This window comes from Oncorhynchus kisutch, linkage group LG7 (assembly GCF_002021735.2).
Source record: "Oncorhynchus kisutch isolate 150728-3 linkage group LG7, Okis_V2, whole genome shotgun sequence".
In the NCBI taxonomy this organism is placed as follows: Eukaryota; Metazoa; Chordata; class Actinopteri; order Salmoniformes; family Salmonidae; genus Oncorhynchus; species Oncorhynchus kisutch.
Window position 1 is genome coordinate 36,163,899 of NC_034180.2, and position 13,521 is coordinate 36,177,419.

Here is a 13,521-nt window from a genome sequence, read left to right on the forward strand (position 1 = left end):
CTACTCATTATTTATGCTCTAAATTCATTGAAATGTCAATATAGACCATTGTGAAGATACCTGTGGATAATTTCACCTTCAATAAAAGCTTCTGTGCTTGTATTTGCTTGTGTAGCTGTTTATTCTGATTTGTCCTGTTGTTCCTCACTAAAGGGCTGGATAGAGCATCATGGGCAGCTCGTCGGGTTATAGACGAGGACGGGCTCCATAACGGTGAGAGCCTGGACATCCACACCATTGATGGGCCTCACCTAGCTGATTCCCAGGAGGGTGTGAGGATATATCTCCAGTCTGTAGAAGGCCTGCAGCCCGTTAGTGAGGACCAGGTTCAGAAGTTCCCCTCCCGGGCCGGTCACACAGATGACCTGGCTCTCCTCCAGCGCATGGGCCCCCAGCTGTGCGGCCTGAAGAGGCCCAATTCCCTGGCCGTCCCCTGGATGACCACGGTGTCCGGCCTGCCGCACCATCCCCCCAGCCCCGTCATGTCCATGTCCCCCCAGGCCACCTACATGTCTAAGATCATCCCCAATGCCGTGCTGCCACCCTCCATCGACGTGGTGGAGATTAGCCATAACCGCAGCCGGAGCAGTGTCCGTACCGTCAGTAAGAGCAGACTGCTGCTGGCCAGCCCTGCCTCCTCCAGAGCCTCCTCCCGCGCCTCCGCCATGTCCTCTGCCTCCCGATACAACCCACCACACTTCTCTGACAGCTCTGGATGGAGCCACTCTGAGTCCTCTGAGACCCTGGTGTCTGACTCCTCCACTGTCTCCTCCAACAGCACCACCAGACAGGGGGGGGATGGGGAGGGCTCATCCAGGGAGATGGCCCTGGACAGAGAGAGTATCAACTCCTCTGTCAGTAAGGCCTCCAGGACCTCAACCATCAAAGGCAAGGGGAAAGCCAGAGGGGATGATGGCAAACAGGAGGGGCCCTTCATCCGAAGCCTATCTGTGATGAAGTCCAAGAGGGCACCGGCCCCACCCAGCCGCTCCTACTCCTTACACAAGGACAAGATGAAGCGGCGCTCACGAGACCTGACTGACATCAGGGTGGCTGCCCCTGCCCAAAGCAGCCCAGTCCGTGGTGGGGAGGCTAAGGCTGTCAGTGCTGGGGAGACCGGCTCTTCTGCCATGCCCTCCAGCAACAAAAGTAGCCCTGGATACACAGCAGACACCAGCTCTCTGGATGAGTCCTCGGGCTCTGTGACCACCAACTCCTTTAACACCCAACAGCAAGCAGCCAGGGAAGAGGAGAGGAATGAGCAGCCAGGCTCCACAGGCTTCTCTCCCCAGAAACAGACCCCACAGGAAAACATCCTGAAGAAGACTGTTTCCCCCTCCAGCTGCTATCCCAGCCCGGGTGGCATGCCCATCCTCCCCTCCAAACAGACCCATAACTCATCCCCAGGAAACAAGAGGGGCATCCTGGCTAAACTAGCAAGCATTTTCCCCAAGGCACCATCCCCGTCACCTGTTATTCAGCCACAGGCCTCTGACAGCAGCAAGACGCCTCATCCATCCCCTCCAGTCGACACTGTAACTTCCTCACCTTCAGTCATGGCACTCAGAGAGCTGTTCAACATCCCTCCCCCACCCAAAGTGTGTGCCCCCTCTCCTCCTCCCCCGGAGGTATGGGCACACAACAAGCGCACTTTTGAACTGCTGCTAGGTCCCCCGGCCCCCAACAACACGGATACGGTGGTGCGAAAGAACCCAAAGGATCGACGACAGCAGAGGCAGTCTTCTTCCACATCAAGAGAGGCTTCTGAGTCTGCACCAGAGCAGGAGGCAGGAGGTGTGCTAGAGAGGGTCACTGAGCCTCTGTCTAAAGAGCAGACCAGTAATCCAGCAGCACTAACATCTGTTTCAGGAAACGGTCAGGAGAGTCCAAAGTTCCAGGAAAAAGATGGGTTGAGTCCAGTGGTTATAGAAGTGGGAGATAAAGGACCGACTCAAATAGAGCCTTCTGAAGGTATGAAAAGGAATAGTGAAGTGGCACGGAAAGTTGAACAACAGAGGGTACAAAGAAGTCAGTTGGTGGTTGAACCAGAGAAGGTCAAGGTAAGTCAGATGATAGGTAAACTAGAGAAGGTCCAGGCAAGTCGGTTGGTAAATGAAAAGTCAGTGAACGCCTCAGTAGCTCCAGGAAGGGGCCTAGGAAAAGTAAATACAGAAATACAGACTCCTGCTACAGAGAAAAGGACTGAATCTCAACTTAAAATGGACACGTTGTCTATGCTTAGCCCTGCTCTAGCACGCGTCTCGCCATCTCCTTCTCCTCCCCCAGCACACTATCCTCCCCTTCCCCCTTCCAAACAGACCCCGCCAGTGACCATACTTGGGGACCCCTCAGATTCTTCACCCGCTCCAGAGCTCCCACTAGTCTACCCCACTGGGGAATCCTTCTGGCCTCCTCCCCCACCTCCCATGGACTTGGCCACCCTTGGCGATGAGCTTGACCTCCCCTTTCCCCCACCACCCAGTGGTTGTGAGGAGGGGGTTATTATGACAGAACCTGTGCCCCCTGTTTCAGAGGGGACAGTGGGTGCTCCAAACCCTGCCCGACCTGCACCTCAGGAAGTTTCATCTGTACCCCAGGGAATACCGCAGCCCAGTCGAGGGATCACAGAGTGCCAGAACCAAGAGAAGATGTCCCTCAGCAAGAGCTCTCCCACTCCCCCAGAGGAGGCCCCCACTCCTGTGGTCACCCCCTCCCTTCTGCAGATGGTCAAGCTGAGGTCTGTCAATAATGGTGACCAGGGTCTGAAAAAGGACCAGAGTCAGGGACAGAACCATACAGAGGTCACTTTGAGGGCCAAACAACCCAGTAATGGGGAGGCTCCACAGAAGCCTATTCGAAGGTCTCTGATCATGACAGCTCCCCCTCCCACTGTCACATCCCCACCTACTACTGTTGTCTCACAACTTCCCACAGCCACTGTCCCAGAGGCAGCCCTAACCTCAGCCACTGTCCCGGAGGCAGCCCTAACCTCAGCCACTGTCCCAGAGGCAGCCCTAACCTCAGCCACTGTCCCAGAGGCAGCCCTAACCTCAGCCACTGTCCCAGAGGCAGCCCTAACCTCAGCCACTGTCCCGGAGGCAGCCCTAACCTCAGCCACTGTCCCAGAGGCAGCCCTAACCTCAGCCACTATCCCAGAGGCAGCCCTAACCTCAGCCACTGTCCCAGAGGCAGCCCTAACCTCAGCCACTGTCCCAGAGGCAGCCCTAAACTCAGCCCCAACCACAACCACAGCCAAGTTCCAGCCCAGCATAGTTAATTTACCATCAAAGTCCTCTACTGTCACCTCTCCTACAAGTAAGTCTCCTTCTGCCTCAGCCACCATGAGAATGCAGGAGGCCATTCGCTTGAGGACAGAGGCCAGAAGTAAAGAGGGGCCTCCCTCTCATCTCAGCCTGCACTCTCCAACTTCCCCAACAGGTCTCAAGTTCCCCTCATCTACCGCCAGTTTCATCTTCGCCAAGAGCACAAAGAAGGTTGTCATAGAAACCCTCTCAACCCCTGAGGCCCAGGCCAATCTCACAAAGAAGCTGGTGGCAGAGCTTTCATCTATGTCCAATCCATCCAAGTCCATAGAAACACAGAAGGAGGTGGCAGTCAAGGTTCCGCCACCTGTGGCAAGGAAACCGAGGCTTAAGGTCACAGATGCAGAGCCCAGTGTGGAGACTGAGCATGTGCAAACTGCGGGACATGAAGCACAGCCAGCAGACAACACTGAGGGTAAGGGATCTGTGATTCTGACACCACCATACTTGCCTCCTTTGTTACAGCTATTATCCATTCATGTTGATCTGATCTGACGTATCTTTCTCTCCTGTCAAAGGTGCTCCAGAGGCTCCAAACGGGACAGCAGTTAGTGTTGAAGTGTCACCATCATCATCATCCACATGAGCAACACTGCCACTTGGCAAGGACTAATCATTCACAAAGACAGACTGACTTTTACCTGCAAATTGAGAAGACCCAATGTGTCAAACACATTACAATATGCAAGAGGGAGAGAGATGGATCAAGGGGTGAGTGGATGAGAACTACAGAGCCTTCTGAAGGCAAGGCAACAGGACATAGCTAAATGTTGCCCTGTCAACAACAACAAAAACAATCCTTTGAGTTTATATGAAAATGGTGTTGGTCTTTAATTTCTCTAATACTATTTTTCCTATTTTAGAGTATTTTTCTTTGCCAGAATGACTTCTTACTGGTCTGATTAACAATAGACAGCCATGGACAGCATTCTGGTCTAGGTACAAGTCTAGGTTGCCCTCTAGTGTCAACTATGGAATGTTACAGCTACTGCCGTTTGGTACACAAAACAATGAGAAATTTTATAATCCACTTGTCTGGATTATATACCAGAATGTTGTATTTTTATATATTCATATCATTATAAGATCATGCACTATTAAATTGTGTTAAGTTACCTGTTAAGTTACCTAATACCTTTTTCCTGTAAACATCTTCCATTGCATTTTGGGAGAAAAAAAAGTAATGTTTTTTTCTTTTGTTCTACGTTTCAATATATGTCAATATTTTATGAAGTCATCTGATGTCATCATATTTTCTTATCTCCCTAGCAACTAAAATGATGTCATCAGAACTGGATGATGTCATTTGTTATGAGGATGAGAATCATATTCATGCTGAGAATCCCAATTTACATGTTCATGTTTTGTTTCTCTGTTGTTGATATGAATGTTCATAGATTTGTACTGGAAGCTCACCCTTTGTGTAAATCAAATCTCAGTCTTTCACTAGGAGTATTTGGACAAATAGGTATTTGTCTTGTTTTTAATTACTTGTCCCTCAGATTTAGATACACTTCCTTTCAACCAGATAGGAGCTATATTATACATTGCATTTATGTTGCTAAATTGTCCAGAAATTGGGATATTCCTCAACTGAATGAAATCTGCTTTGGAAGTACTAAATATTATTCAAAGTGATTTCAATGATAAAAGATTATGAACAATTATTAAGTATAGTTTCACTTATTTCAATATAACCGAATAAATTGATTTATTCACAATGAATGAATTCAGCCATATCATTATTTCTACCCTGTTTCTGAAACATTTTGAGAAAAGTTCTGTCAATATTTTATCAGTCAGTTAGATCCATTTATGTGAGACACACACACACACTTCCTGCTCTCGGGTTTCCCCCAGGTTTGTACCTTTTCCGTCTTATCAGGATGTTGAAACTTCACATTCACACACGTCTGGTTTTCCAGTGTCCATCTTAGACGCATCTTTTGACAGTCTGTTGACAGTCATAATTTAGACTAATTATTGAATAGATTGACTGTATATGTAATGCATATTTTAATATTGTTATTATTTAGATTTGACATAATATATTGTTTATGTTTGAATGTTTGTTTTGTCTGTCTCCTGGGTAATGTGTCAAACCTTGACAGGGGTAACAAAATAATCAGTTACCTTTGTCGAGGTTTATTTTTAAACCAGATGTTTATTGTATTATTGTTGCTGAGCTGCTATATAAACTCTTATTAGAGGGCACGTCTTAGAGAATCCATGGGGAATAAGGGATTGAATTTATGTGAGTGGATGGATCTCTGTTGGGGCTTAAAACTAAATGCCTTGATATGAATTGGGGTGGATCTTGATTTACAATGACAAATGAATAAGCAGGTCATAGAAGATACTAGAATAACTTCAACGTTTATTTGGCAACGCCCTTATGTCACTGACGTTGTGTGTCATTTGGCGGACTCTAGCTCCTGTCACAGGCTTTCATCTTATCGAGAGGGAAGCCCGGGCTAGGCTGAGTCAGTGACAAAGAGTTACAGTAAGTGCATGGAGTATCAGTAGGTCATTCATTCCTCAGCATAAACTGTAAAATACCAGTGCCTGGACTGCTTCTGATTCACTGAAGGACTTATTTTATTGTGTAGCATTGCTGGTTGAATAAAGTCAACTCTGTCATGACCTGGACATCATGAATCACTCAAAGGATTTTTTGTTTCTCTCCAGTTATTTAAGACAGTGGTTCACAAATGTTTTGCTTCGTGACCCACCAATTTAAGTGTCTGTTGAGTCGTAACCCAGCATAAATGGTTGAGTGGTGAAAAAACATACCCAGACCATAGAAGAAGTATAGAAAAGGTATTAATAAAACCCTCAAAACATTACTGAATGTAGATTTGAGTATGGGTTCTAGAGACAAAACAATTAATAATACTATATAATGACATTGTAAAAACGCATGAAACATGCTCAGACATGAGCATCTGCAGAAGGTCTTCCTTGAGAAATAAGGGATTGGAATGGATTCATGTGGATCTCTGTTGGGGGCTAAAAACTAAATTCCTTTATACGATCAAATCAGAATCGGTCTGGATCTGGATTTACAATGATAACTTAATAGACAAGTCATACAATAAACTACTGCCTGCTATGTACCTGAGTGTCATGGAGCCAGTGTCAGAATGAAAGATGAGTGGTTCTTTCATTTTCAAAATACATTGCATGACACCAGTGCCTGGACTGCAGCTAATTCATTGAAGGACTTACTTGAATTTGACAAATACTGATTGAATACAGTAAACTCTGTCATGAGTTGGAAATCCTGGGTCACTCAATTATGTTTTGTTTCAATCCTGTTCTTCAAGGGATCTTATTCTGGTATACACATTTCTATGGTACTCTTCTTTTACTGTCAATGGTAACTACTTAAATGTAAGGAGTAATGTGTATCTGATCAAAAGTGTCACTGTAATCATGATATCTTAGATGGGGTAGTGAGACTGTCTGTGTACCTGTCTGTCTATAGTTGAATTTGAGATCAAGGTTCCCAGTGAACTCCAGCTTTCCATCGTGGGGCAGCATGCGGTACTAAACTGCAGTTTTCCTGTGGGAAAGGTCTGGGACCTGGCCAGCAGTGTGATCACGTGGCAGAGAGGGCTGGAGGTGATCCACAGCTTCTACTACGGTCAGGACCAACTGGACAGACAGAGCAGACATTATGCCAACAGAACAAGCCTGTACCACTCAGATGAAGAGGGGTAATGCCTCTCTCATGCTGGACCATACCAACCTGGGGAACAAAGGGGACTTTACCTGCTCTGTGAGCACAGTGCCGGGCAGTCAGAAGAAGACCTTTCCCCTGATATTAGAAGGTGTGATAGCGTATTAAACATTTTCCACTTTGTGGACTGAAAATGACTGATGTCCTAGAAAAGCACTGTTCCTTATCACACCAATTTGTGTTTCTTGTGATGTAAAATGCTTACTGAGATAGTTTAATTGCATGAAAGAGTATAAAGTGTGTCCATGACCTATTTCAGCATACTACCCAGAGCCACACCTGGACTTCACAGCATCTCCAAGCAATGTGGAGCTAGTCTTGACCTCACAGGGAGGGTACCCCCGACCGTTGGTGCAGTGGCTGGATGACAGGGGTGATGTCACTGATAAAACAGTCATACATCTTTTAGAGGACACACATGGACTATACTCTGTCTTCAGTACACTGACCCTACAGGGACCTGTCAACAAGACCGTCATTTTCATCCTGAAGAACAAGGACCTGAGACAGATCAGAAGAGCGATCACACGTCAGAGGTAAATAGACAATATCCTGGATTTGAAAAACCCTTGACATTGCCTCTACTGCACAAATGTTGAGAGACAGAGAGAAATATAGAGTTCAGTTGTTTAGACAGAGTATAAATCGCAATGTTCAAACATTTTCTTCCCAGGAAACGAGAGGTCAGTGGAAAAAAGCTGAATTTCTGAAGACCACAGAAAAAGATGGACAATTCTTGTTCCTATTGTCACATTTGTACTGCTGTTTGTACTATTAATATCAGCACTGAGAAAAACATGTGGGCCAGTGGAAAATATAAATGTAAGAATATATATAGATGGAGTCTGATTTTTGAGACTGTCGGCAATGCTGCCCAGAGTACTTTCCCCAAGAAGTTACTGCCATATTACTTTATAGTTTACCATGTACATTTGGGTGGTACTTAAGTTCAGAGATACCGACATGTGCCAATATTTGTTGTTTTGTTTATTTGAGACAATGATGCAATGGATGCTGTTGAAACAAGGAAAAATGCCAAGTTTCACTGACTATAATGAGGATTGTAATGGTGGTTGTACTGGAACTGCTGGTCGAGCAGTAACAGTGACATTGAGATCATGCTAAGTCACAAAAAAGTTATCACAAATATAAAGTATCAAAATCATGTTAAACTCAAATTATCTGCCTTAGTGGATGAAGAGATTTACACTAGATAGGTCATGATATACTGAGAATACAGCAATAGTCTGAAAGTGAGTAATACAGTCTCCATGTCATGTTAATGGAATGTAAAAAAAAAAAAATAATCACTCATAGCTTTCTGTACCAGTCAGTTTATTAGCTCAATCAAAGTGAGGCAATTCAGTGGGTGTGATCAGGAAAATTTTCAACAAAAGCTTCTCAGTCAGTGTGACAGGGAAACAAACATTAACTTCCTCTATAGCACTTATGACACACTTAGCAGAGATATTGTGGATACTGCTTGAATAGCAGTGGGTTTGTTATCCCATGTTCACATTTTACAATGACCCTAGTTAGCATGCTCAGAAAAATCATGTAGTATGTACAAACATTGTGGGGCAAATTTATTAATGTAATGTCTGACTGGGAAAACAGTGGGCCTATTGATGTCATTACCTTATCAGTATTCTTCACCTACCGTTATGTGCATTTCCTGCTTTGAGATAAAGACAAGGAAAGGACTTGTAATTTTGGCTGAAAAGTTTACTTCCTCAAATGTTTAAGTCAAACAAATCTTGTAGAAAGACTCCCATTCCATCTGGTGATTAAGAAATTAAGAGTTGCATTGACTATTTATTTCAACTGTGTCAGTGGTGTACCGTAGTAGAAGTCTATGGTTAAGATTAGAATGAACCACTGTATGGTCTCAGTCACTGACCCCATCACCACTTGAAAAGCCAAACCCTGGGCAAGTCTTTCCCACCGTCAATCCCAGACTCTACCAGCCCGTCAAAATCACCAATGATCTCCTCACCAGTCTCAGAGATTAGTGGAAACGTTTTGTCATCCTCATCGGTTTCCCCAGACTCCACTCTTCCTTCCCTCCCCTCATCCTCAGGAATCACAAGTGGTTGCGCCTCACCCACCCCAAATCCCCATTCCTTCATGGACTGTGAAACCACCTCTTCCTGTGATACAGACATTCCCCCCATCTCTGATCCCAGGGAGGACTCCTCCTGTGGATGCATCCATTGCCTTACAATGGAGCCCTCCTCGGGCAACACTGATCCCTTACTTTCCCATGGATTCCTCTCTCTCAACTCTGCCCTCTCCCATGGAAACTCTAGTCGCAACCCTGTCCCCTCAGCTCTAAACCCTGACCCCTCTCCCCTTATCAACTCTGAATCCCTCACACCTGACCCCTGTGTGCCCTCAAATATCTCCCCCTTTCTAAACACAGTCTGAGCCACTGACTCCTCACCCTCCAACGGCACTGACTCCTCACCCTCCAACGGCACGGATTCATCCTCCTTGGAACGAGTATAACCCTCTTCCTTATCACAATACTTCTCCACATCAATGGTTTCCAGTCGATCTGGGTTGTCAAACTCATCCATTTTGGTCTCAAACCAGACTGTGTCTTCAACTAGTGATGGACTGACTGGTGGGAAACCACCCTTTGGTGATGGCTGATCTAAGAGCAGTAGAGGCCCGCTGCTGGCAAACCCTACAGGATATGGAAATCAACAGGTTAGAAGTGTCATCACTACTGGAGGCCTCATCACCATGGCCTATTTGAGCACAAGGGAGATGTCAGTGCTGTATACCCAAACCAGTGATTATGGGTTAGGTTGAGTCACTTACCCTTCACCATGGATCTTCTGGGTTTCGGTGTCACACATTTGGAGTCACAGCAGTCACAGATGGAATCCTCTCCCATGACAGCTTTCCACCTACAGAAGGGGAATCAAAGAGACTACTTATATTTGTAATTTAGCAAACGCTCTGATCCAGAGTGATTTGCAGTTATGGTATTCAACTTAAGATTGCTTAGTACAACGATAACCACATCTTAGACATAGTAAGTAAAACTTCTCAAAGCAGCCATCAGCAAAGTCAGTACAAAAAGGCAAGTGTTAGGGGTGTAAAGGTCTTGAGTGCAAGGAGGAAGTAAGTTCAAGAGCAGACTACATTTCCCACAGTGCAACATCTTACTCCTACCAGCATACCTGTTCTCTTGGTAGGTGCAAGACTTGTGTATGGGGCCAGTTTCCTCTGATGTCACATGCAGTTTACAGTGAAGGAAGACCTAGAGGAGATGAAAAGATGAACTCTGATAAAGGAAATTGAAAAATGAATGTCAATTATTTTATTGCTCAAAGGCCTCAATTAGTTTGCTTATTTACAATAAACAGCCCTGTTAATATGCATACATGCAACAGAAAAGTCCAGAGTGATTGAGATTCAGTGATAGGGTACAAGTCTCCCATACTCACCGGTGTGTCTGGGTCAGAGGTGAACTGGAAGGCACTGAGGAAGAACCGGAGGGTGTCATCAGTCCTGGGGGAGACAAACTGAGAGCCACCAGGGTTCTTCTGGCTCTCCAGCATGCAGCTGTGGATCAGAGAACAATGAGTTTACACTCAGGTCAGCGTAATGTGTAGGTTTATATTCCTCCTAACCAAGTCCTTATCAGGTGCAACCCAAAGGAATCTCTGTTCTCCATGCGTACATACCCAAAGTTGTCAATGACAGTGAACTTGAGGGATGTCTTGGAGTCTTTAGATGTTGTGGCATAACAGTGGTTGATGAAAAGCTTTCCTCCATGGGCTAGATTAAGTGCAGAAACCTGGAAATTAATGGTCTGTCCCAGCATGTACACCTGGGACTTGGCTGGCATGGCCCATGCATCTAAAAGACATGAAACAAAAGACATATTGCGGAATATGTAAAAACATGTCACAACTGGTTTGCATTAAAAGTGATTATAAAAATCAATTCAATCTTCAACCACTCATAACCAACCACAACATTATCCTCACCATCCATCAGCTGGATTCGGAAGTTAACGCGCCCCTTTAGCTTTTTAAGCACGGTGTGTGTTTCCCACGTAGGGCGCACCACCAGCTGATAAACATGATGATACCTGTGCAGAAGGATATGGTTTATCGGGTTATCGGTTTATAGTGATATTGTGGATATAGCCGCATCATTAAATTATGAGGCGACTAACCTTTGAAACCGACACTCGACCTGCACGTTAAAGCGATGCGCTCTGCGTGGGAACCAGGTCAGAGGCGTGTAATGGAGCACAAATGTATAGATGAGATAACCCGGTGGCATCTGTCAGTGATTGGATTCAAATGTTATAATTTCATACGAACAAGAACGTTAACTCCAACAAAACTATCAGTTTAATCACCTTCAATCTTACCTGCCGTTTGCCATCACACTCCATCAATGGATAAGAGAAGAGCAAGTCACCATAAGGCATGAGAACACCGTTACTCTTGCAGGTGCTTCCCAGCGTCAACTCCTCTGTTTCGGCCTCAAAACCATAAAAATCCCGTTTGACCCGGACCACGAAGTCACCACTGGAACACGTAACCGAAACGTCCGGGAGCGTAGCAAAATCACGTTGAGACTTTGGTACAGGCCTATCGAGAAACGTAGGGCGCTGGATCTGTGGTGGTGGAGAGGAATATATCCTTACAGGCGCTGGTGTGAGTTGGGGTGTTCTGAATGAGATACTGTGAGAGAGTATCCTCGGGCTTGATTTTCTGTTTGCTGTGAATAAGTCACCAACGCCTTGTGATGTGCCCAGTTTGAGGATTTTTCTCCTGCCAACTGGACGTGAAACAGATGGAGACCCATAAATACCCGATGTAGATATTGCAATAGTAAGTGAAAATACTCTCCATAAAATACAGAGCCACCACTTTATTTTCATCGCAAGAAATGTGATGTTTCGTTTTCCACCTTTCTGTAGACACGGATGTCCTCTATACCAAACACAGCTTGAGGTGATTTGTCATTAGGTAGGCTGAACTGGGACGATGTTCCAATATGTAAGAAATACACCCTTGCTTGAGTCCTTCCTTCCTTCCTTGATAAATGCCCAATCACTGATCTAACATGATTGTACCTGAAAGTATGAGTTCCATTAAACCAATCGAGTCATGTGAGGTCAGTGATTATTGGAACGAATGATGGAAGGAAGGATGCATCTTTTAGGTATTGGATGTGGGGTCAGCCCTTTTAGAGTTAATTGAGTGCAATTAGCTGAGAAGAAAGGAATGTCTGAAATATTGGCATGTCTTTTCAACTTTTGCAGAAAGAAAAACATTGTTCTGTCAGGACAAGTGACAGTATGTCTGAAAATATTACTGAGTCTTTACATTTCAAACTCTGTCAGAAATGATTCCTGAGTTACACCAATGTCATTTTATTAATGTACATATTTTTTAGCAGCTGTCAGTGCTGTAAACTTTATCCAGTTTCAAACATATTTACAATTTACAAACAATATATACACAAAACATGTACACCAAAACAGCACCATACTGGAGTGAGGAGCACATTGGAGAAAGCTCTTAAAAACCTCTTAAAATGTAATCTGCATAATCACCAAAAGTAATTATTCATCATGCAAGGACCATAAACGATAACTAATAATGCTGCATACTCCAAGAAAATGTTAAAATCTCAACTTTCTGGAAATTAATTTTCAAAAAAATTAAATGCTGAGGTCCCTTTTGAGGACACCTTTTTTTTACTAGGCAAGTCAGTTAAGAACAAATTCTTATTTTCAATGACGGCCTAGGAACAGTGGGTTAACTGTCTGTTCAAGGGCAGAACGACAGATTTTGTACCTTGTCAGCTCGGGGATTTGAACTTGCAACCTTTCGGTTACTAGTCCAATGCTCTAACCACTAGGCTACACTGCCGCCCACACAAGCTCAAGTACATTTTTGCTTAAAATATGTAATTTTCTGACATTTACTATTCAACAAAACCGTATGAATAAAGCTTGTAATGACATATGCTTTATACAGTATAATCAAATTATAAAACCAAGGACTAAGATTTCACCTTCCTTTTAACTGTAAAATACATATTTGTATGTTTAGTGTGAGAAACTGTGCATATTTTCTAAAGGTCTCTCTGCCCCACAGCTGTGATCACACAGAGCTCTAGCTTGGCTTCCTGAACTCATTAGGAAAGCGCCTTTCATCTCACATCTATGACAGTGTACTGGTTTAAAATCTATGAATTATTTTAGATGAATGGCTATAAATCGATTTCTGAATGTGCAATAATGATGAAACCACTGTCTCCTGCTGCACTACGATGTAAGGATGGCAGGTATGTGCTTTGTCAGTGGCTGTGATGTAGGGTTCAGGCAGGAGTTGGACACTCAGAAGAGTGAATGAAATGGTAGGAGGGACATCCCAGCTTCTAGTGGTTTCAGATTTCACATCCTATGTCGCACAG

At 44.6% G+C, this 13,521-nt stretch overlaps 2 protein-coding genes and 1 pseudogene across 4 annotated transcripts in view; 2 read left to right on the top strand and 1 right to left on the bottom strand.

The window, feature by feature from the left end:
• The window catches only part of LOC109893765 (uncharacterized protein KIAA1522 homolog), a 44,603-nt gene extending 38,610 nt beyond the window's left edge, over nt 1-5,993 (top strand). For 2 of the 3 annotated variants that reach the window (XM_031829028.1, XM_020486978.2), the window contains 2 exons: nt 154-3,738; nt 3,842-5,993. In XM_031829028.1, coding sequence (XP_031684888.1) covers nt 154-3,738; nt 3,842-3,909 — 3,653 coding nt within the window. In that variant the 3' untranslated portion in view covers nt 3,910-5,993. The remainder of the gene's footprint in view (nt 1-153; nt 3,739-3,841) is intronic. The other variant, XM_031829029.1, reaches the window with a different exon arrangement.
• Nucleotides 5,994-6,592: 599 nt separating this feature from the next.
• LOC109893766 (CD276 antigen-like) lies at nt 6,593-7,914 on the top strand (annotated as a pseudogene).
• Nucleotides 7,915-8,383: 469 nt separating this feature from the next.
• LOC109893956 (uncharacterized) lies at nt 8,384-12,105 on the bottom strand. Its single transcript, XM_020487165.2, has 8 exons — nt 11,462-12,105; nt 11,261-11,370; nt 11,070-11,173; nt 10,764-10,938; nt 10,524-10,641; nt 10,257-10,336; nt 9,892-9,980; nt 8,384-9,754 (listed from the first exon to the last, which is right to left on the bottom strand). The coding sequence occupies exons 1-8, from the start codon at nt 11,975-11,977 to the stop codon at nt 8,970-8,972; spliced, it is 1,977 nt and encodes a 658-aa protein (XP_020342754.1). The 5' UTR covers nt 11,978-12,105; the 3' UTR covers nt 8,384-8,969.
• Nucleotides 12,106-13,521: the final 1,416 nt, after the last annotated feature.

Excerpts from the sequence above, each read along its gene's own strand:
- LOC109893956 (XM_020487165.2), bottom strand. The coding sequence starts at position 11,977 with ATGAAAATAAAGTGGTGGCTCTGTATTTTATGGAGAGTATTTTCACTT. Across the intron at positions 11,174-11,260 it reads GTCGAGTGTCGGTTTCAAAG|GTATCATCATGTTTATCAGC; the intron begins GTTAGTCGCCTC and ends CCTTCTGCACAG. Across the intron at positions 9,755-9,891 it reads CAGAAGATCCATGGTGAAGG|GGTTTGCCAGCAGCGGGCCT; the intron begins GTAAGTGACTCA and ends CATATCCTGTAG.